The sequence below is a fragment of the Palaemon carinicauda genome, chromosome 1 (assembly GCF_036898095.1).
Source record: "Palaemon carinicauda isolate YSFRI2023 chromosome 1, ASM3689809v2, whole genome shotgun sequence".
Lineage (NCBI taxonomy): Eukaryota > Metazoa > Arthropoda > Malacostraca > Decapoda > Palaemonidae > Palaemon > Palaemon carinicauda.
The window spans coordinates 282176208-282201634 of record NC_090725.1 but is presented as its reverse complement, the minus strand read 5'-3'; the positions used below and the strand labels follow the sequence as shown (position 1 = coordinate 282201634).

Sequence of the window (25427 nt, the reverse complement as noted above, 5' to 3'; positions counted from 1 at the left end):
ATCCTTTACATTCAGATCTCCCTGGACAATTCTATCCTGTTCGTAATACTAGGCAGGCAGTTAATTCTAATAGCCAGGCCTTCTCCATCATGAGGCTTAATACTACACAGTATTCTAGAAGTTTTATTCCAGCTGTTACCAAGTTGTGGAATGATCTTCCTGATCGGGTAGTTGAATCAGTAGAACTTCAAAAGTTCAAAGTTAGAGCAAATGTTTTTATGTTGACCAGGCTGACATGAGTGTTTATATAGTTTATATATTACGTATCTAATTTTGACGTTGTTAATTTATGTAGGACATATCTGTTTTGGTGTAGTTACTGTTTTAGAATGATTTATTGTCAATTTATTCTCATCATTTATTTATCTCCTTATTTCCTTTCCTCACTGGGCTATTTTTCCCTATTGGAGCCCTTCATATAAAGACAATGAATGGCTAACTGCATATAATATTTCTTCAGTGATACGACTGACTAATTGCTGATAATAATCCGTCAATATGATGAATATAAAGTGATATGAAATACAATTATACGAATATAGAGGATACCAGTTAGATGTAAACTTCATGTGGTAGAAAAGGGACTAAATGAACTAACCTTCTGATTTGATAAAGCCACAATAACTACACAGCCATAACGAGAAACCCATTAAATGGGAATTAATTATAATGGTTGGTGATCAGATGTTCAACTTAGAACAATTAGAAAAATTATAATAAGCAGTGATATTATATGAACAGGTCTTTGTTGAAGAGATTACTAGCAAAGAGCCATACCCTTTTGTTTTTCTCCAGAAGAAGTTCCACTACCGCCTTTTAAATAGAATGAGATCAAAATATAAGCACAGATCTAATATTCCTTATGTGGTAGGAATAGCACAAAGGAATCAGGATGTACGTTGATTCTAACAATTTACCAACAATTACGAAAACAAATAAGGAAAATCTATAGAATACTAACATGTTCTATTCCTATAGCAATATGAATACGTGAAGTTGAATCCTAACAAAACTTAAAGTATGATTGTGAGTAGGTCGAGAATAGTGGCTCGGCATCCGGATCTCAGCATTGATAAAGTTTCTTTCAAAATCAGAGGTCTGATTCTCGACAACAAATTTATTTTTGAGAAACACATTAGGTCTGTTTCCTCTTCAATTGCACAAAAAATGGCTTATTGAGAAACACCTGTAAGATTTTCGGTGATCAACCTATTCTGATGAAGTGTTTTAATTCTTTCATTCTACCTTGTTTCGAGTATTGATACTCTGTCTGGTCTTCAGCTGTTGATTCTCATCTTAATATGTTGGACAAGAACTTAAAGTCTATTGAATTTCTTATTTCTGATCTAGTAATCTCTGGCACCGTCGTTCAATTAGTTCGATATGCATGTTGCATACGAATTTATAATTCTGACTATCCTTTACATTCAGATCTTCCCGGACAGGACCATCCATCCTGTTCATAAAAATAGGTATACAGTCAATGCTAATAGCCAGGCCTTCGCCATCATGAAGCTCAATACTACAAAGTATGCAAGAAATTTATACAAGCTGGAACCAAGTTGTGGAATGATCTTCCTAATCGGGTAGTTGAATAGGTAGAACTTTAAAAGTTCAAACTTGTAGCAAATGTTTTTATGTTGAAAAGGTTGACATAAGTCTTTTTATAGTTTATATATGAAAGATCTGTTTTAATGTTGTTACTGTTCTTAAAATATTTTATTTTAATTGTTCAATACTTCTCAAATAGTTTATTAATTCCTTATTTCCTTTCTTCACTGGGCTATTTTTCCCTGTTGAGGCCCTTGGGCTTATAGCATCCTGCTTTTCAAACTACAGCTGTAGCTTAGCTCGAAATAATAATAATAATAATAATAATAATAATAATAATAATAATAATAATTATTATTATTATTATTATTATTATTATTATTATTATTATTACTTTCGTCTTGGTAAGGGTACAAGACACTCTTTAGCTATGATAACCAACTCCTTTAGGAGGACACTCCCAAATCAAACCATGGTCTTCCACTATCTTGGGGTAGATTTCTCTAGCTTGAGGGTACACTCGGGCACACAATTTTATCATCTTATTTCTCGTCCTCTTTTTCAAGTTTTTATAGTTTATATATGAAAGACTTATTTTAATGTGGTTACTGTTCTTAAAATCTTCACTTACTCTTATAGCGTTTATTTCAATTCCTCACTAGGCTATTTCTCCCTGTTGGAGCCCTTGCGCTTATAGTATCCTGCTTTTCCAACTTCGGTTGTAGCTTAGCTAGTAGAAATAACAATAATATGCTAAGTTTCCTGTTATTTACTCCACTAATGACAATACATGACAGTGGGATGACTCAGTGGTTACATTTAAACATTTCACCTAATAACTTCTTGTTTCGCTTCATAACATCAAACAAGCATCTCATTATAGAAATTAGAATTATAAATTCCATGAGTGTTTCTAGCGTTGTAGTAAAATCTGTTCTTTCATTGAATATCGATAATCAAGTAAATAATTTCAAAAATAGTGTATCTGGTCATGATCTATCATATACAGTAACTTCATATAATGTTAGGATACAGGGAGCTCCTCCTTCCCGCTGATCTCATACAGCTACTTTTCTATGACTTAAAAATTCTTTTTGATTAAAGATAAAATCAACTTTTACAAAATACAAATGTACAATTTTACATTAACTATCATTCTTTCATCTTTTTTTGGAGGACTTACAAATTCCCTTTATAAATAAAATTAACTGATAAAAAATATTCACAATTTTACATTAACTATCACACATTCTCTCTCTCTCTCTCTCTCTCTCTCTCTCTCTCTCTCTCTCTCTCTCTCTCTCTCTCTCTCTCTCTCTCTCTGGGAAACATTAACACGATATTCTCGCATGAATTCCCAAACACAAAGAAGGCCTCCCCAGAGGGGACGCAACCAATCGCTCGCAACGAACCCGATATATCAGTTAACAAAAACCACTGCAACGAAATCCGCGTTTTGAAATCCCACGAGAATCGAGCAAGAAATGCAACACGGCTTTGGTTTTCTGAATATCTTAGGTTAACGACGACATATCTCGAGGAAACTCTGAATAAACGACGGTAATTCTAGCTTCAGATGAGAATAAAAGGTCTTGTTGATGGATTCATTTTCCTCTTTTATGAAAACAAAATTTTAGTAAAATATTTTACTTTTAAAATAGAACCACCGACCATTTTATGTTTCATCTTTATCTTTATTCTAAAAAAAATTTCCTCTTTTACGAAAAACAAAATTCCAGTAAATCATACTACTTTTAAACAAAATCCTGGTCATATTAAGTTTCACTTTTATCTCCATATAAACATTTTCTGCCTGTTATCTGTTATCCACTAAAAAAAAAACTAATCCATTTTAATATCAATTACTCATTTTGTAATTCTGCAGGCAGCTTTTTCTCTCTTCCTCAAGTATCTTATACACTCTTCAACAGTTTACTTCCTACTTAGGAAAATCGTTCCTTGGGGTCAGGCATCAACTTCCCACACCATACCCCAGCACCCACATTCCAAATACATTGAGGTAATGGGAGGTATTCATAAAAATGAAGGATATCCTTGTAAGCATAAGGTAGAAGTACAAGGTAATTCTCTGAAGCAAAAGGTAGAAGTATAAGCAAATGTTTCTTTCCATATTCATAATGATTACCTTTTACTTGCGAGGATATCCTCCAAGCAGAAGTAAAAGGTTGAATCGTGTTTCGGGAGCGTTTAGTTACATGTTGGAACTTGTAAGATTTCATTTGTGCTGTCAAGATAAGAAAGAGTTTAGTATTTATAATACGTATTTAATGCCCTGTTTTTACTTGTATTTAATTAAGTTTACGCATCAGAAAGAACACAGACGCCGCTGCGCCTTCCCCAAAGCCTCGCTGGCGACATCTATCCCCCACCCCTTGCATTAGAAGTTCTTTGACCTCTTTTTAGCTCCCACACCCATTGCATTAGAAGTTCTTTGACCTCTTTTTAGCTCCCACACCCCTTGCATTAGAAGCTCTTTGACCTCTTTTTAGCTCCCACACCCCTTGCATTAGAAGTTCTTTGACCTCTTTTTAGCTCCCACACCCCTTGCATTAGAAGATTTTTGACCTCTTCTTAGCTCCTACACCCCTTGCATTAGAAGTTCTTTGACCTCTTTTTAGCTCCCACACCCCTTGCATTAGAAGTTCTTTGACCTCTTTTTAGCTCCCACACCCCTTGCATTAGAAGTTCTTTGACCTCTTTCTAGCTCCCACACCCCTTGCATTAGAAGTTCTTTGACCTCTTTTTAGCTCCCACACCCCTTGCATTAGAAGTTCTTTGACCTCTTTTTAGCTCCCACACCCCTTGCATTAGAAGTTCTTTGACCTCTTTTTAGCTCCCACACCCCTTGCATTAGAAGTTCTTTGACCTCTTTTTAGCTCCCCCACCCCTTGCATTAGAAGTTCTTTGACCTCTTTTTAGCTCCCACACCCCTTGCATTAGAAGTTCTTTGACCTTTTTTTAGCTCCCACACCCCTTGCATTAGAAGTTCTTTGACCTCTTTTTAGCTCCCACACCCCTTGCATTAGAAGTTCATTGACCTCTTTTTAGCTCCCACACCCCTTGCATTAGAAGTTCTTTGACCTCTTTTCAGCTCCCACACCCCTTGCATTAGAAGTTCTTTGACCTCTTTTTAGCTCCCCCACCCCTTGCATTAGAAGTTCTTTGACCTCTTTTTAGCTCCCCCACCCCTTGCATTAGAAGTTTTTTTACCTCTTTTTAGCTCCCACGCCCCTTGCATTAGAAGTTCTTTGACCTCTTTTTAGCTCCCCCACCCCTTGCATTAGAAGTTCTTTGACCTCTTTTTAGCTCCCCCCACCCCTTCCATTAGAAGTTTTTAGACCTCTTTTTAGCTCCCACACCCCTTGCATTAGAAGTTCTTTGACCTCTTTTTAGCTCCCACACCCCTTGCATTAGAAGTTCTTTGACCTCTTTTTAGCTCCCACACCCCTTGCATTAGAAGTTCTTTGACTTCTCTTTAGCTCCCACACCCCTTGCATTAAAAGTTCTTTGACCCTTTTTTTAGCTCCTACACACCTTGCATTAGAAGTTCTTTGACCTCTTTTTAGCTCCCACACCTCTAGCATTAGAGGTTCTTTGACCTCATTTTAGCTCCCACACCTCTAGCATTAGAAGTTCTTTGACCTCTTTTTAGCTCCCACACCTCTAGCATTAGAAGTTCTTTGACCTCATTTTAGCTCCCACACCTCTAGCATTAGAAGTTCTTTGACCTCTTTTTAGCTCCCACACCTCTAGCATTAGAAGTTCTTTGACTTCTTTTCGCTCCCACACCTCTAGCATTAGAAGTTCTTTGACCTCTTTTTAGCTCCCACACCTCTAGCATTAGAAGTTCTTTGACTTCTTTTTAGCTCCCACACCTCTAGCATTAGAAGTTCTTTGACCTCTTTTTAACTCCCACACCTTTAGCATTAGAAGTTCTTTTACTTCTTTTTAGCTCCCACACCTCTAGCATTAGAAGTTCTTTGACCTCTTTTCGGCTCCCTTACCTCAAGCATTAGAAGTTCTTTGACCTCTCTTTATAGCTCCCACACCTCTAAAATTAGAAGTTCTTTGACCTCTCTCTTTAGCTCCCACACTTCTAGCATTAGAAGTTCTTTGACATATATTTCTAGGTTCCATACTTTTAGCATTAGAGGGTCTTCGATCTATATTTTGAGGTGCCTTACAACTAGCATTAGAGGCTCTCTATTTTTAGGTGTCTTACCTCTGGCATTAGAGGCTCCTCTTCGCTGTTCTCTCCTGTCTTCTAGTATTCAAGATCTTCTTTCATTAGATTATGTTTCTTTCGAGATTTCATTGTCTCTTTTCCTTAGTTCGTCAGTGTCCTTCTAGATTTCAAAAAAGATTTTTCAGTGCTGCGAGTCCTCACTTCGTCAGATTCCTCAGGGAAATCGAAGGCATTTATTCTTTACCTATCTGGGCAATGAGTAAAGAGATGAATACTATCGATTTCTCCGCATACACTATCATGCCAAAGTAAATGACGAGCAACATGATATATTTACCAATGTCGTCTGGATATGTCCTTACTTCAATGGCGAATTTTGGGACAATCCTGTTGAAGAACTACACGTCACTCACCGTTCAGTTGAACCATTCTGCCTCCATCCTCATTCCCCGCAATCCGTTTTTGCACCGATACAAAGCCTCGTACTTTTTCGAAGAGTCTCTTTTAATAAAACATCGTCGCAAAAGCCCAAGCAAAGGATCCTTCAAGGCGCATACATTATGATCTTCAAAGCCCAGCTGCCAACGGAAGATCCCGTGTCTTTCTATAGGTCGGGCGATATAAAACGAACGATCGGCAACTTCGGTAGCAACCAAAACCATCTGTAGTTGATGGTGTTCCGAAGACGTAACACATAATTCTTACCGGCAGCTTCCTATTCCGCCAGAACGCTATCTCTGTGAGTTAAGTGAAATCCTTCTCCCAGTCATCAACTTATTTCTTCTTACTCCTTTTGACGCACAATTCCTTGGTTAGATTTCGCCAGCTACATACAGATCATGTGAGGTGTTGCAGGCTACGTTTGAAAAAATGAAGATCAGGTCTTCAGAAGTCATTTGAAGCTCGGGGAGGAGTCGTTCAGGACTGCTCCTGGAAATTTCAGTTCTGGAGTCATTCAGAAATCCATGTTAAGTATACGGTTATGTCCTTTGAAGACTTTTGGAAATTCGGGAAAGTTTTCTTCCGAAACCGTTCTGAGATTCCGTTCTGGAGGCATTCAGAATTCCATGCTAAGTCTATGGCTATTTTTTCTGAAGCCATTTGGAAATCCGGGAAGGGAAAGTTTTCTTCCGATACCGTTCTGAGATTCTGTTCTGGAGGCATTCAGAATTCCATGCTAAGTCTATGGCTATTTCTTCTGAAGCCATTTGGAAATCCGAGAAGATTTTCTTCCGAATTCTTTTAGGACTCGCGAAAAATTTCATTCTTGTTTTATAACAACAACAACAACAATAATAATAATAATAATAATAATAACAATAATAATAATAATAAACTACGTGATTTGATTTATGGATTTGAGTTGAAAAGTTTTGAAGACGCTAAACGCTCAACTTTGCAGTTTGAAGGAAACTTTAAGATACCCGGACGAAAGGCGAAGGGTAATTGAGGTTTAAAGCAAACCGAATTGAAATAGTTGATTTCAGCTAAATTATTTCAGGTTTGGGATTTAGAACAATCTATTTCTGTTACGAATCGATATATATATATATATATATATATATATATATATATACATACATATATATAGTTTATATATGTGTATATACATGCATGTATATAAGCTTTTGCAGTATATGAATATTCTGTGTATATATGTATATTTATACGATGTATATATATACACATATATATATATATATATATATATATATATATATATATATATATATACAGACATATATATATATATATATATATATATATATATATATATATACATACATACATATACATATATATAATATATACATACATATACATATATATACATACATATACATATATATATATACATACATATACATATATATAATATATACATACATATACATATATATATATATAATATATATATATGTATATATATAAACTATATTTATATATATGAATACAGTATATTTGCATATACTGTACACACACACACATATATATATATGTGTGTATATATGTATACATATATATATATATATATATATATATATATATATATATATATACATATACATACATATATACTGTTTGCACATGCATACATCCCTAAATACAGCAGCCTTTGTATTCTCCTAACTGTTTATACATGCAAAAGCAAATGTAAAATGCATATCACAAAGTTATGGCTTAACCTTGATATCTCATCGAGATTCCAGGTGTGGACAAGATATCTGTCCGCAAACCACTGTACATTTTTTTCTTCAAAACGGAATAACATCTTGAAATCACAATCAAGTGTGGGTAAACGGGGCATGTATTGTTTAACATGCCTCACATCCACAAAATCTGCCATCGTGCTGAGAATCGGACAGAACAACCTTTCTCTTCGAACTGCAGTCTGCTACTGAACAGACTCAGCTTTTTCGAAGCATATGCTCTTTATATGAAGTAAAGGGTCTTCTTTATGTAAAACTATTTACTTTTATGTTATTATAAGGATATGCTTTTGCTCTAAAAGAAGAAGCTTTTGCTTGAAATGTTTATGAATACAAGTAGAAGGATTTCCTTCATATTTTGCAAGTATAAGCATATCCTTTTCTTTATGAATACCGCCCAATGTTTCAGGGCTAGTGGATATTCCTCTTAAGATTAACATTTTGGACATTAATCTTGAGATTTACATTTAAAATTACAGCGCAAACTAATAAATAAATACATTCAATTGTTACAATTTAAGCCCTAGAAATTAGGTATTTTCTGCATTAAATACTTAAATTTTTAAATAACCAATTTAGATTTAGAACATTTAACTTTTAGTGATCTTAGAAGAAATTTTTAAGATCGAATGCAATAATGAAGTCGGGATGTTTTATTTACCAGTTTAGGCAAAAACTTTAATAAATGTGCATAAACGTATTCCAGTTTTTTTTTAAATTAATTCTTGTCATAATTACCAACAATTAGTGTAAATATGAACAAAATAAAAATAAAGATAAGCCGACTGGGGGCTAATTTAATAAAAGCATCAAGGCGTGTAAAGGACTCCCTTGCTTTTCTATTCATATCATTACCTCCGCCAAAAAAGTTGGGAGTAGGTTATGTTTTCGCCCCTGTTTGTCCGTTTGTTTGCTTGTGAACAACTTCCTGTCCACAATTTTACTCAGGGAGTAGTGAAACTTTCATGCATTAATTGTTATGTTGAGACGTGAAAGTGATTCAATTTTGAAAGTCCTAGGTCAAAGGTCAAGGTCAGGGTCGAGCAAAAGGTCTACCGAATTAACCCTAACATCAACCCCAAGTTTGCACTTCAAATACACCTACTTTCTAAATTGATTCTGGAAAAGGCAAGCTGGTTTTGACAAATAAGCTCCCGTACTTTTCTAATTATTTTTCCTCGTGCTTTTCCGCTAATCGTTGTTTCTAATAAAAATTCCCAGCCATCCTTATAAATTCCACGCTAGAGCCATTTATTAAATTGCCTGGGATTCAAGGTCCCGATTGTGTCTTATCACGATAATTACTTTTCCTAATGTGGTACTGCCATCTTGTGTAATACACCTATCATGCTACAATGCGTAGCAACACTATTTATCAGGCTACAAATTAAGATATGAACTTAGTACTTCGTCTCCTGTAGTAAACCATATTCGAAAAATAGGCATCCATACATAAATAAAATATGTAAAATCTCAGTTTTACGTGTCAATAAATTGATATCAAAATAATTCTTTCAAAGGAAAAAAAACGTATTGATAAGTGATATTAAGATAAACAAACGAGAGAGAGAGAGAGAGAGAGAGAGAGAGAGAGAGAGAGAGAGAGAGAGAGAGAGAGAGAGAGAGAGAGAGAGAGAGAGAGGTTGTAAACAAACGAGTGAGGAAAAAAATATTCAAAAATAGGTTTTCAACTGCATTATGTATAAAAAAACAATTAAGAGAAATAGGACGTTAGAGACTAACTTCCAGAGAAATGAGTGGCGAGTTTCAACCAATATATGTTATACCTTGACCCCCTAATGTCACCGAGACCCAATGGAATTCGCGTGATACTATACATTAACCTCATAGCACCACTTTTACATCCCTTTTATATCACAATCATGCCACGTAATCAGAAATTCGGGATTAAACTCAAGTGGTCCTCTACCTCAAAGTCGTAACGAAAGGAGTATTATCGAGGTTTCATTTTCACGTATTTTTTTTTTTCTAATATAATTTTTATCCCCCAGACTTACTGTCTGAGGCATATTGGTATTTACCAGTCTGTTTGTCTACTCATCTACATGTTCATCTTTCGATAATATTTTTTTTTTTCAAAAACATTATTATTGTTTAACTGTAAGAAATAGAGAATTCATACTTGGCATTAATACACAGGTATCACCAGTAAGATCAGAGTATTATGAGGAACAATTGCATGATCATATTTAGAGCCAAAATATCAAATAAGTATGATAAAATAATTTCATGATGGGGAGAAAAGCTTAACCATTCCAAAATACTGTACACTAAAAGTGAGTTATCACCTTGTTCATTTACATATTCATGGAATGTGAAGATTTCCGAATAAAGATGACCAACGACACCAGAAAAGCTGAAAAAAAACGACAGGGAACAAACCAATGCACCAACATTGGGTGTCAAAGAGGAAACCTCAATTCAACGGAAAAGAAATGCTTATAAAAAAACGCATCTTTCCAAGTTGGGGTTTCTTTCGTCGCATTCAACTATTTAACTTGAATAGATGTTATGAAGAGAGAGAACAAATATTGGATACCGAAAAATAAAAAATATTTATTCTTAGTAAACCACGTTGACTCGGTGACCCGGTAAACAGCTTAAATCTCCGCCTTCAATCACATAATAATACGTTAAAAATACCTATGAATAACCTAATTATATATAAAAAAAAAAAAAAAACTAACGCATATTCAGCTTGTAATATTCTAATTCTGAACAAAATTTAAAGCCATTTCCCAATGATATACTCTCAATATTTTCTCAGATCTGGTTATGATAGTCTTACATTTTACACAATTTTCTATAAATTTCCTGTATTATTCTTTACATTTTCTGTCTCAATTTCATAAACATATGATACGATGAATTCTTTAGTCTTAGTTTCCTTTACAATGTCCTAAACGACCAGGATTGATCAACTTTAGAGATAGTGTTATCAAGTCCTTTCAGTAAGAGCAGATAAAATACCTAGATAAACTTTATGAAGATATAGTGTTTTAAGTAAGCATGACCTCCAACCCTAACATATCTCTCTCTCTCTCTCTCTCTCTCTCTCTCTCTCTCTCTCTCTCTCTCTGATATGTAGAGAGAGAGAGAGAGAGAGAGAGAGAGAGAGAGAGAGAGAGAGAGAGAGAGATAATTTCACCATAAGGTGTAAAAATTAATGATCTCAGATAAAATGTGGCTGTTCATGATTGTATTTACAGACACCACTGTAATGTATGTACAGACAAATATTAAGTTTCATGAATGCAATAATACTTTCGAAACTTATAATAAACCTTCGCAGAGAATTAAGTCTTAATAAATCGGTATTTTCCTTATGACAGCGCTGCCAATACTCTAAACAAGGGCATACATGTTTACGTAATAGGGAACCATATAACAAGGATGACAACGTTAACTCCTTCATAATCGTATTACTACAGGTATAAAGGTGGGCCAGCGGATCACCTGAGAGTTAGATATTGACTTAAAAGTTATGTAAGAGTTAAATTTCCATAGAATGGGGTAAAACTGAGGCAAACTTGTTTCTGATAAGAGTAGAGAGATGTGTAAAAAAAAAAAAAAAAAAAATTAAATTGCCTGAGGATGGCATTAACGTTTTTGCTAGAATGCTAGTACGCACAATCAACCAAGTTATGCAATGTTGGCCTTGTTCAGTACTTCGATGTTTGACAACCAAGAAGTAATAGTTGTTGCCACAAAATCCCCCTGAACATCCGAGGATCTAGCAACTCAAAAGTACATTCATGATAAGTAGCACGTTTAGTCTGCCATCCAAGAAGAGTCGCGTAGGGGGAAAAAAAAAATCATTATTAGCTTACGTCTGAACATATTCATAGGAAGTAAGACATTAACTCGTTTATATTTAAAACAGTGAGAGAGGGCCGACAGGGGAGGGCACATGGTTTGAAACGGATTTCCTCACTGGTACCATGTCTCCAAAGATCAACCCCGCCCCCCCCCCACCCCCTCTCTCTCTCTCTCTCTCTCTCTCTCTCTCTCTCTCTCTCTCTCTCTCTCTCTCTCTCCCTCTCTCTCTAGTTGCTTTTTCTTCCACAAAGACCATGTTCATGTTGTAGATAGCTGTCGTGGCTTGGCTATGAAGGGGGCAATGAGGCAACCTTAAAGGAGGGTAACGGTCCATCGAGAGGGTATGTGCGTGTCAAAGAGTGTATAGGGGTAAACTTTTAAACAGTGACGACGCCTTCAAATTTACCTCAATGGTGAAGTAGAAAAAAAACTCAAAATAATTTCTGATACAATTTCAGAAATACACCAATTTACATAAAAACAGAGACAGGGTAAGGAGGTGGAGCAGGGTTGGAGAAAGCAGACAAGCCGGTAATCTGTGGAGACATGGCATAAGTTAGTGAATCTGTTTAAAGTCAGGTGCCCTCCCCTATCGACCCTTTCTCGCTGCATTGTGAATAAGAAGATTTCACAGAAATAAGTAACATGTGGAAAATACTGGAAATACTTCCAACAGAAGACAGGGACATCTGCGCTAGCATTTCTTTACATACCAAATAAATGGAGCAAAGTGACTGAGCAGTCATACTATAAAATAGAAAACGCCCTATAGATGAAATCACAATGACAAATAAATTTTAATTCCCTGTAAGGAGGATTGAATCTTAACAATTGTCTTTATTCTGACTAAAGGCTATTTTGTATCCTCAAAAGGAAATGAAGTTTTTGATGCGATTTTTAATTTGGACATATTAGCATTACGTATATAACTTATATTTCGGCTGCTTGCCGAGGCTATTTACTGTTTAATTAAAGAAAACTCATGACTTGACAAACTAAAAAGGAAAATGTAGACCAGTCTGTCTTAACTCCTAAAGCAATTAAGAAGGAATAGAGACTTAAAAAAGTAGAGCTACTTGTTCCTACGCAAAGTTCGTCAAACGTTTATTTCAATCGCATTAACAAACTCTATAAAGTATAAATTAAACTCTCCAACGAATCCACTCGTAAATAAAGTTTCACGGGAAACATCCTAAAAGTTAGGCAAGCTTCTAAGCGGAACGAAAACTTTGTTTTATTTACAGCCATCAATGTTATCTTTTTCGCAATATCTTCAATTTTTAATTTTTTATTCATAACAGTTTACGGAGAAGAAAACCACAAGTATGATATGCTGTAAGGAGATCTAACAAACTTCATTATCGTGGTATTCGGTTATCGCTTATCTGGATTTCTTATCATAAACTAAATTAGATATTTTGCTTCCACGATGTCATGCTAAAGTTTATAATGACTACTACTGTATAATTCTTAGCGAAAATGGATAGCGCTCGCTGTAAAAAAAAAAAAAAAAAAAAAAAAAAAAAAAAAAAAAAAAAAAAAAAAAAAAAAAAAAAAACGATGATGAATACGTTCTTAATGGAAAATGGTTTTTTTTGGGCGGAAGGGAAGAAGGGAGGATGGAGAGCCTCGACATTTGGTTGCCTGTCCTAGAAGTCTAATGTAAGTAATAATCAAAACTCGCTTTATTTAATGTTTATATAATGTTTACATAATCAAGATTAAAATAATTATTAAAATATTTCTTTTACAGTAACACAAGGTATACATGATTAAAATATGAAGGAAAATGGTGTACCAAACACTTGAAAGGGACAACTTTCTCCTTCTCAACTGTATCAAAAAGGGAGAGCGAAGGATTCCTGAAAAATTTCCCTCCCTCACCACCCCCAATATCCCCATCTCCGGCTATTCCATCGTAATGGTAATGGAAACCATGAAATTCCAATACACGAGCTCGACAATAGTCAGGTTGAGTGATTATAAGATATCGGAAGTCGTGGTTATAATATATTGAGATATTAGAGAAAAAACGCTTGCATATACACGTAGATGCACACACACACATATATATATATATATATATATATATATATATATATATATATATATATATATATATATATATATATGTGTGTGTGTGTGTGTGTGTGTGTATGTATTCTGTGTATGTCTGTGTGTTTGAATATTATGCCCCAAACCTACGAATATAAAAAACTTACACAAAATGGGAATTATACCAAATAAATACATCCTACCTAGGTCGAATGCAAACCTTTGACTTTTAGGTGGATGCATCTATCACATTTATTTCCCTTTTGGTGCAGGTTATTCGTAAAGTAAGGTGATTTTGTCATTAAAAGGGATTTTTAATATTTAAAAGTATAAATAGGTCACCTATGAAATACAAACACACACACAAATGGTGTATACCTATCTATCTATCTATCTATATATATACAAAATATATATAAATATATATATCAAATCCATGCAAATGACTTCACAGAGAAATAACCTGCAAAAAAGTTAATTCGAGCGGCTAGTTTGGCAGCCATCTTGGATTTTCAACTAGCCAGTCGACCAGATTTGATTAGTATGACTTGGAGGACAAGTGTGCCAAATTTGATACTTGGATCATCGTTATCGTTATTTTTTCTTTATTTCTTACACTATAAATATATTCATGTATATATATATATATATATATATATATATATATATATATATATATATATATATACATATATATATATATATATATATATATATATATATATATATATATATATATATATATATATATAAATCAAATAGATCACATAGCCATTAATAAAAAGTGAAAAAGGACTCTGAGATGCTAGAGAAGTGCAGATATTGTTAGTGATCACCAGCTCCTCATTGCTACACTAAGATTAAAACTGAGAGCACCAAACCTAAATGTAGATAGAATACCTAGGTTTGATACAACTAAGCTTCTAGAGGATGAGCGCAGAGAAACCTTTGCAATTGAATGTAGGAATCAATTTGCAGTCTTAGAGATTTTAAGAGAAAACCAGACAATTAATGAAGAATGGTGAGATATTTAGAACATATATAAGTCAGTTGGTAGTGAAGTTTTGGGCTATGCAGTTACCAGGAGAAAAACTTGGATATCAAATGATACTTGGGATGCTATAAAGAGGAGACAAAGACAGAAATTTTATAGTTGAAATTTTTTCGAGGAAGTAAAGAAAATTACAAGGTAGAGTATGCTAAGTATTCCAGTATTGACAGGGAAGTCAAAAGAAAAAAAGGAATGACTGGAGAGAATATTTAGAGAGGAAAGTAGATAAGGCTGACAAAGCTATGAATTCAGGGAGTGTCTATGGTTTAAGAATTGCTCACAGAATTACTAATTCAATATCTGCTAGGGAAAAAAAGCAGCAGCATATGTCCATCAAACAGAGAGATGGATCTATTATACCAACAGAAAATGAAGATAAGCAACGTTGCATGGAACTCTTTAGTAAGATGAGTAGGAGATATGAAGGGAATAATTTGATTGATATACCTGAAGCTGAGGAAGACCTTTATGTGCCCATGAATGAATTCAGTGTTTGAAGTCGAAGCTATCATTAAAAGACTACAGAGATGGACAGCCCTTAGATACGATGGAATAAGTCCCGAGATGAAGTGACTCCCAGAATACTTACAAGATTATTTTGAAGAATGTGGCATGAAGAGGCCAAACCTGATTAATGGGAGGTGGAAGTGTAGGTGAAAATGGCAAAAAGAGAGAGCTGACTGATTGCAGTAATTACACAGGCATCACACTAACGTCAATTTTCATGAACATACATAGTATGCTCATTCTAAAGAGACTAGAAAGAAATATTGGGGAAAAGCTGAGGGATGAACAAAAAGGAATTAGAAAAGGTAGTAGTTGTACTGACAAAATTTTCATTCTAAGATGTCCAACAATGTAGAGAATATAGATATCCACTTTTGATGGCATTTGTGAACTATGAAAAACTGCGCACCGGACAATTTTGTGGAGAGTACTGCGTTATTATGGAGTCCCTCATAAGTATGTAACCTTGATTAAGTCTGTTCATGAGCATAGCAAGTGACCAGTTAATGTTAGTGGAGGCCTATCAAATGAATTCTCAGTGAACAGTGAAGAAGTCCCGGGGAATGTGCTGTCGCCTATGTTGTTTATCCTCATGGATTTTGTAATGCATAAAACAGTTGGGGAAAGTGGAGAAGGCTTGAACTGGATTGATAACAGGAAATTAGCTGAGGTAGAGTATGCCGATGACACTATCCTTATTACCAGAACACCACAGGCTTTGCAAAGCTTACTTACCAGAATGCATAAATATCATGAGGTTGGGCTTAAGATAAATAAAAGAAACAGAGATAATGAGAACGGTATATGCAATGGAAGATAAAATATCATTGGAAGGAGAAAGGATTAGTGAGGTGGAATCATTTAAATATCTAGGAACTATGATCTCTAATACAGGATCTTTAAATTTTAGGTTTAATGAAAGATTGAAAAAAAGCAAACCAGATAATGGATAGGTTAAGTAAAATTTAGAAATCAAATCGCGTAAAATTACATATAAAAATTAAACTATATATCAGTTTAGTGAGATAACTGTTACTGTATGGACATGAGTAGTGGTATGACAATGAAACAATATCTAACAGATTTTGTAGATTTCAGAACAAAGCTCTCATAAGAATATTGCATATTAAATGGCAGGACAGGATTAGAAATTGAATTATAAGAGAGATTACTCGAGTGCCATATGTGGATGCCATCACGGTGAGGGGGAAATGGAGATGACTAGGTATGCTCTTCGCACTCCCCAAAAGAGATTAGTTTACCAAACTTTCAACTGGGCTCCACAAGGCACTAGAAGAGTTGAAAGACCCAGGCATACATGGCTGAGGACTATGAGGCGCGAAGTAGGAAATGATGAATGTAAAATTATTATATAAAAAGCTCAAGATAGGGACGACTGGCGAACTCTAACCAAGGCCCTTTGCGTCAATACGCGTAGGAGGTGATGATGATGATGATGATTATATATATACATATATATATATATATATGTATATATATATATATATATATATATATATATATATATATATATATATATATATATATATATATCTTTATAAGAGATGTATCCAGAAGGTGCTCGTATGCTGATTTTCGGCAATCAGTTTATAATAAATTTGATTGCCCCAAAAGGTCTAGACCGAACTAGCTCCATTCCTTTCTCCGTTTAAGTCGTCTAGCTATCACATTCCTAATTCACTGCTTATATTAGGCGATGCACAATGCGTACTGACATAAATATGCCACTATTTATCCCTTGTTGATAACGTTTAAATCTTTTTATGGTATTCGTCAACGTTGTATCATCAGTTTTGCTATAATCGACCGACTTTTCTATAATTCTCTGCTCAGCAAGGAGAGAAACTGACGTGCCACATGGAGCATACACATTCATATATTCATAGCAAATGGAGAACTCACAACCCCATCCTATCAGTGGTGTCATTTTGATATCAGCCGAACGTGAAGTAGTGGTACCCAAAGAATCTCTCTCTAGTTACACGGTTATCATTGAGCGATAAGATAAGATACATCATGGTTAACCTAATCATGAACACTGACACTGCTGGCAACCTGAGTTACCAAAGTTATTGAAGCAACTGGCACAAGATCAATAGGTTGGGACAAGCACAAGTAATTTAACTTCTAAGGAGCACAATGTCTAATCAAAGTTTCAGAAAAATGACTTTCAGAAATATATAAAAATGTTACAAGAGATAAAACACCCCGAAGGTATATAAGAAATTAGGTAGATAAGATATACTCCATATGAGCAGATAGCGATTAAACTGATACAGTGTTCAATGGGTTCAGTTAATGATTTTCTTATATATAACACTATCAGTGCTAAAGAATTCGATGGCATCAACGTCTAAGAATTGCAGCTGTTTCTTGAAACAATATGCGAATGAAAACGTGACGAAATGCTAAATAAAGGTATCGTATATCCTTTTCTTTAGAATTACGAGTAATTAATATATATATATATATATATATATATATATATATATATATATATATATATATATATATATATATATATATATATATTTATAATGTATATATATATAATGTATATATATATATATATATATATATATATATATATATATATATATATATATATAGAGTGTGCACACGCATGCATGATGCACAATATCTATATAGTTTAGTATTGTTATTGGAATATTTGCAACATCCGTACCCTCATTCTACTACAGCAACATAATCTAACTCACCCCAAGATTAAGAGGGATTACTAACAACTGAAAATTCTGATACAGAATTTCCTACTGAGGCATCAAATGTGATACAGGCAGAAGCAGGAGCAGAGGCAGAAGCAAGGGCAGAGGCAGGAACAGAGGCACAGGAAAAGACATTAACGGTTTCTAAAAATTTCAAAAATATCCGTGCTCTGGCTAATCAAGGACAATCTATGGCAGCACGGATGATAAAACACGGCAAACACCTGTTTAGGCCATTGCCTTGTTCAATGGTCAGTGCGCTACGTTGAGGATCTCTGATGTGGATCGTGGTCCAACAGATCCCAGAAATCTTTTAATGGTCATCACCAAGGAACAAGATGCTATACACGGTAGGTTTCCGGAAGGGAATTCTTGGACCAAAATTTACAGCTGCTGATATGAGTGCAATCAAACAGCCCCTGATAGAAGCGGAAGAGGTTCCTGATGTCTGCTTATCAATCAGTACAAAAACAGCAAGAGCCACTGATGGGCAAGGATATACAAAGTGTCGATGTAAAAATCAATGTACATCAGGACGATACATCTGCCTAAGAAAAAAGAATATTGTATATATGCAACCCAGGCTGTCACGCCGGCAGGTCATGCAAGACTTATACGTGGACCCCACTTAACTCTGAGATCTCTTCAATTAACTTTTATATCTTTTATAGATCTTTCAGTGATTTTCTTTTGTTCTTATTCTATTAAATTACAACTGTTAACATAATCACAGACTCCAAAAATATGCACATTTTATCTTTTCTATTGATCTTTCATTGATTTTGTTCATGATTATTCTGTTAAATTGCAATTTTTAAAACTCTCTCTTCATCGATTGTAATATATGTTAACATAATAAGTCTCTAACAATGTGCACAATGTTAACATTAGGCAAATTTTGTTAAGATTGTAGTATTCATATCGGGCCAAATTGAGCGGCATCAAGCATTTTATTTCCCTTGCCTAATGTTGACAATTTGTAAGCATTATGCAAATTGCTTGCCTAATGTCAACATTAGGTAATTATCTGCCTAGTGTAGGTCTACACATTAGGAAATTATCCACCTTGAGCGTAATATATATATATATATATATATATATATATATATATATATATATATATATATATATATATATATATAAGGAAAATATAGATAGATAAGAATATTTGTAATCTAGTTACCATTAAGAGTTATACCTAATGTTTTAGCACATATAAATAAGGATATTCTAGATTCTAATCAATGTTATACGATTTAATTCTGGTAATATCTCAAAACACCTTTATAACAGCTACATTTTGCACAGATAAATCCCAGGGATATATTAGTTTTCATCAGGAAATACCATATTTATAATATCCAACATTTACAATTCAATATGATAAAAGCGATTCTCCTAAGACTAAACTTTTTCTTTCAGGTGGTCCAAGACTGCAATGAAGGGGACATGTCAGCTGCCAACTTAGCATCTTACGTCTACAACAAACTTTCCGGAAGCGGTGCTCTGATTCCTGGATCAAGTGACATGAACAGTCTTTCAAGAAGCACCTCGCCCAATCCTAAGCTAACGGCTGTGTGGAGAACCAAGCCTCCAAAGAGCGAAGATATACCCAGCAGTTCGCCCACTTTTAAAGAAGATGGGTCGTTGTTACGACTTCTCCGGACAAAGTCCATGCCCTCTCTGATGCTAGAAAAAGGTTCACCAATTAAGCAAACGACACCTGTAGTGCAGCCGTTTTCACCAACGGCTAAGATTGACACATCTGCATCTCTAGATCAGAGTACTTCATCTTCTCTGGCATCGCCTATAACAAGCAGGCATTTAAATCCACGCAGAAATCTCGAAGATAGCGATTTCCTGGAGTCGTCTACAAACACATCTATAGCAACTCCACCATCAAGTCCGAAAGAATTTACGACTTCCTACAAGAAACTCACAAGGTCAGTATCAGATGGGCAAATCATAAGAAGACGCAGGCAACAGCTGAGAGGTAAATCCCATGATTTCCCCCCAGGAGGTATGCCCTCTGTTAAAACTCTCAGGCTTAGATTTGATACCGGACAACAAATAGACAGTCAAGATTCTTCAAGATTCACGTCTAACCTGGGATCATTTTCAAGTATAAATAAAACAGCACAAAGGTCATATAACAAAATGGAAAACGGAAATGAAGTTTCTGTTAAAACAACACCAAGTAAAGATGAACGGGAAAAACCAGAAGCACCAACAGAAAATAAGAAACTATTTCAACATGAAAGTTTCAGTAGGTTCGAACCACAGCGCAAGGAAGTTGAGACACAATCAGAAGTGATAGATGTTTCACAAAAATCAGTCAAAAGCCTCCTCAAAAAGTTCGAAAGAACTTTACAGTCAAGTAATGATGATGAAATTTTTCATATATCTCAGAGGCAATCTAGACCACTGAAACGTACAGTTCAAGCGAAGCAGTTTTCTGAACATCACAGCTCTCTGACACTTGACCAAGAGGATGAGCAAGAGACTAAAACCATAAATGGTGACCCAGAACAAGTATTATTACGACAAAGGAGCAAAAGCTTGCCTGTTTCGAGCAAGAGGAGTAGCATTGCAAATATTCCTGCAAATGTACAAAAGCTAAAAATGCAATTCGAAAAACAGAGTGGGCCAGTAGAGGAGGTACCTCCCTTGAAAGTAAAGACAAGAGAAAAAGAAGAATTCATCCAAAATCCAAAAGAAGCAAACGTATACACGTTTTGGAATACAGAGCAGAGAGGAGGTGGCAGTGAATTAAAAAAGCAAGCATCTCTCGACAAAGTTCTTGAAACCAAAGACCAGGACGGCGAATATCAAACACCCCATGTGAATACTCCTGATATCAAGCCATCAATCAAAGAAACCATGAACCAGGAAAGTGAAAAGCATATACCAAAGAGTCCTAAGGTTCAAACTCTGAGAAAGCATTTTGAAAGTCCTACGTCACCCCAACTTACACGTAAGACAGATAAGAAAGAACGTCCTGTTCGTAGACGACACACTATAGCGTTAACAGTAAAAGAGTTCGAGAATGAAGCTAAGACCTCTAATAAAGAATCACTACAACCTACTCACTTGAAAGACGCAGATATGGCCAATGACCTCCGATCCCAGTCCTCAGTTAAGAGTCTTCTGAGGCAGTTTGAGCTGCAGCCTCCAAAAGATAAAGCAAGCCAATTGGTTTCGTCCAAGACACAAGACGTGTCTGAGACAGAAATGATCAAAGAGGAACCCCTACTACCCACTCACGTGGCAATCAAACCCTTAGTTAGAGAGGAGTCATTGATAAAGACAAATGCATCTGAACTGCTTACAGAATTGAAGGATGAGGATTCTGACGAAGAATTCTATGATGAAAGTGGAATATCATTAAAACTCAGAGCAAAAGGCAGTTTAGATTATGGTGAAAGAGGCTTGCCTACAGGAAAAACGAGGAGAGGTTTCTTACAAAGAGATTACACCAGAGTTGAATCATCGAGTGACGAATATTCAAGCGACCATGAACAAATATCAACCCGCATAGAGATAGGTGACTGGCGTGCTAAGAAGTTACCAGAACATATAGATAATGAACGACGTGATAGAGAATTAACAGATATAGAAAAGAGAAATCAGGAACATGCAGAAAGAGAAACAACGCAAATACAAAAAGTCGAACACTTTACTTCTCAAAGAGATACTGAACGAATGGCCTTAATTCAGGCTGAAGAAGAATGCAAAGCTCACGAATTTGAAAGAATACAAAAGGAAAAAGAGAAAATACGGAAGATGCGTGAAAAGGAAGAAGAAAGAATGGCTCGAGAGAAGGCGGATTATGAAAGAAGACAACGAGATAAAATAGAACAAAAAGAAAGAGAAAGAGCAGAACAAGAAAGAAAGGAAAAAGAGAGGGCAGAGCAAGAAAGAAGAGAAAAAGAGAAGGCAGCGCAAGAAAGAAAAGAACACGAGAGACTGGAAAAAATAGAGAGGGAACGAAAAGAACTAGAGCAAAGAGAGAGAGAAAGGGAAAGATTGGAAAGAGATAGAGAAGAAAAAGAAGAATTTGAAAGAAAAGAAAAAGAACGAAAAGAAAAAGAAGAACAAGAAAGAAGAGAAACGGAAAAAGAAAGAGAAAAACAGAAGATAGATAAAGAAAAACAAAGGAGAGAGCTCGAAAGACAAGAAAAAGAGAAGGCAGAACTTGAAAGAGAGAAGCATGAGAGAATAGAGAAAAAAAGAGCAGAGGTTGAAAGAAAAGAACGAGAGACATCAGATCAAGAAAAGATGAAAAAAATAGAGGAGGAAAATATAATATGGGAGCTAGCAGAAAGAGAAAGACTAGAGAGGGAAAATATAGAATTTGAGGTACAAGAACAAAAAAGACCGGAGCAGGAAGAGAAAGAGCGAAGCGTAAAAGAGCAGGCAGAAAGAGAGAGATATCAAGAAAGGATAGCAAAGGAAAAAACTGAAAGAGAACGCAAGAAAGTTGAAGAAGAGGAGAAACAAAGAGCGATTCAGATGGAAAGAGACAAAGAAATGGCAGAGAAAGCCCGGTTACAGCGAGAAAGAGAGACAGAAGAATTAACCAAAAAGCACAAGGTTGGCAAACTTGTTGACAAATTCACTACTTTACAAGGAACTGAAGGTGACATTAAAATAAGAAAAGATTCTATAAAGTCAGAAGAAACAGAACAGGCAGACTTCAAAGTGGGTGAGCTAATTGAAAAATTTGTCAACAGAAAGGAAGAGAAAATAGAAAATGAAAATATAGAGGAATTACAAGAGAAGAAACCTGCACCCATTCCATCAGTGTCTACTAAAAATGTTCCAGGTAAGGTGCGCAATCTTAATCCAGATGAATTACGTTTCTTTAACCAAGGAGGAGCGTCTCTTGAACCATTCGTTAGAAGCCAAAGTCTTCGTATAAAGAAAAATGAACCCCCATTATTCCAGCGTGGGGGGTCTCTAAGGGTGAAAAGCCAAGAACCACACCCAGCTCCTGGTAGTGTCAAAAATATGCCAAAATCCTGTCGGCAACTTCGTCCTGACGAGTTGCGCTTCTTTGCTATGACCAACAACAACATCTATTTATCAAAGAAATCAGCAAACAAACCTTACCAGCCTCAGCAGGATTTTCGGCTACGTAGCCAGGATGACCAAAGAAAACGACCAACAGGGTCTCCTGGCGATGACCAAGGTCACGAAGAAAATACAGATTCAGGTTCAGACTCTGATACCAGCTTGCTAAGAGACTATGATCACGAAGATGAAAGCACAGATGAAGCATTAATGTATTCAGAACATTTGGATTTAAGTGTAACCCCCTATCACGAAGACGACGAAGATGATGATGAAGCACTTTATTCAAGCTTAACTACTATGGATTCGGTAATAAAAGGCGATTTTACTCAAGACTCTTCGATGAACTTTAATCTTTCAAAAATATCTTCAACATCCAGGCAATCCATGGATAAAATTAAGCATTTAGACTCTTTTTCAAATTGCTTATATGAAGACAATGACCACGGAAATAATGCAATGATGTCAGATGCCCTTAATGATAATACAGGTGAAAGCGTAAACTTCGAAATGGAATTTTCTCCTGAAAATCCATGTATTCTAACTCATGAGCCAAAGACATCAACACCGTTATCCAGCATAACGAATACCGTGAGAACAGACTATGGTTATACAAATGAAATAACCAAGGAAGACAGCATGAGTGATGAGGATAACACAGATGATGACATAGGACTTCTGGATGATGCAATGCTGGACATGAAGGATGATCAACACCACCAGAAACCCCTCCTTGATGGGTTTCATCAAGATATACAGCTAGATGTTAACCGAAGTAACATCACAAGTAGCATTCCTAATCCAGAACTTCCAGAAAGCTTGCGGAATGTTTTGGAAAGTATAGGTGCCAGAGCATCGCCCATTGATGACCAGGCCCTTTACTCGACCACAGAAGGCGCCGTCGATGGAAATTACTCACGGGAATCCTCCACTGAAGAAAACTATGAGGGGACTGAAACAAAACCAATTGAAGACTATTTTCTTTATATCGATGAGAGCAAAGAATATCTATCAGATAAAGAATTTGGTGTATTTTGCCTGATGGTTGCTTTGCTTTCTGTTATAATTTATTTCATTTATGATTTTTTCCTCTAAGGAAATCACAAAGTCAAGCGCAGTGTAAATTTAGCAGAAATCTAACTAATCACTCGGTACACAGGATTGACAAGATTTTCTTCTGAAGAAACTTATACATAGTTTTATATTGTTATGAATAAGAGAAAGCTATATTACTACACGCTTGACAAAATTTCTTTTCAAAGAGAAATTTGTTTAAGCATTAGTAATACAAATGTCCTAAATGATTTATATGTTACGGAACGGCATCTATCGTCATGATACATCACTTAGAAAACAAAAATCATTGGAAAAAAATAATTGAAGTTCTTTCAGAGCAAATTCTTCATATCTTTGTGCAGAATTTCAACTGGACAAATAATTCCTAACTGTTATTGTCATGAACATGCCAAGGTCAGGAAGACCAATATAACGTTGTCAATACATTTATAGCGTCAGTTCCTAACATACTGTATACATTAACCTTTTGATGTTCAATGTTTATAAACCTGACCTTAATGTGAAAATAATAGAGCATTTACTAAGTAGTACAAGAGATGGAACTACTTAAAATACTTCTGAAAAAACAAAGGTAGTTTGCCTCGAGCTCTTTTCTTATGATTTATACAGCTTGTTTCATGATATTCGTCAGTCTTTACACAGTATTGATTTTTGTTTAATAAAGAAAGCTATAGCCCTTTTGGAATATTAATCTTATCCACCCTTTATTTATTCATTTTAAGATATTGTTGGAAGACAATACATAGATGTTCTTTTAACTGGTATGTAATAACTATTCAAAATCGTATTTTTTTTGTGTGTTCATCACAAGAGTTTATTAAATAATATGCAAAAATCTCAAGATGATTTTCACATATAGTCAAAGAAAAAAAAGACGTAGATGAAAAGAACCTAAAGAGATACCGACTAAACTCACAAATCAACCTTTGCATTATAATTAAACATAAATATTAAACAAATTAAAAAAAAATATTACTATTATTATAAGCCTTGTTGAAAACGAGTTGGAAAATCAAAATGTTTCAAGCCCAAAGAGCCCAAAGGTGAAAACAGCTCAGTGCAGTCAAGAAACAGAGAAGTAACTCCGTATTAAATGCCGAGATTACATT

The 25427-nt window shown here is 35.2% G+C and overlaps 1 protein-coding gene across 4 annotated transcripts in view; it reads left to right on the top strand.

Annotated features, from left to right (window-relative positions):
• The window catches only part of LOC137657259 (trichohyalin-like), a 40831-nt gene extending 15835 nt beyond the window's left edge, over positions 1 to 24996 (top strand). For 3 of the 4 annotated variants that reach the window (XM_068391605.1, XM_068391599.1, XM_068391611.1), the window contains exon 2: positions 19591 to 24996. In XM_068391605.1, coding sequence (XP_068247706.1) covers positions 19618 to 24336 — 4719 coding nt within the window. In that variant the 5' untranslated portion in view covers positions 19591 to 19617 and the 3' untranslated portion in view covers positions 24337 to 24996. The remainder of the gene's footprint in view (positions 1 to 19590) is intronic. The other variant, XM_068391614.1, reaches the window with a different exon arrangement.
• Positions 24997 to 25427: the final 431 nt, after the last annotated feature.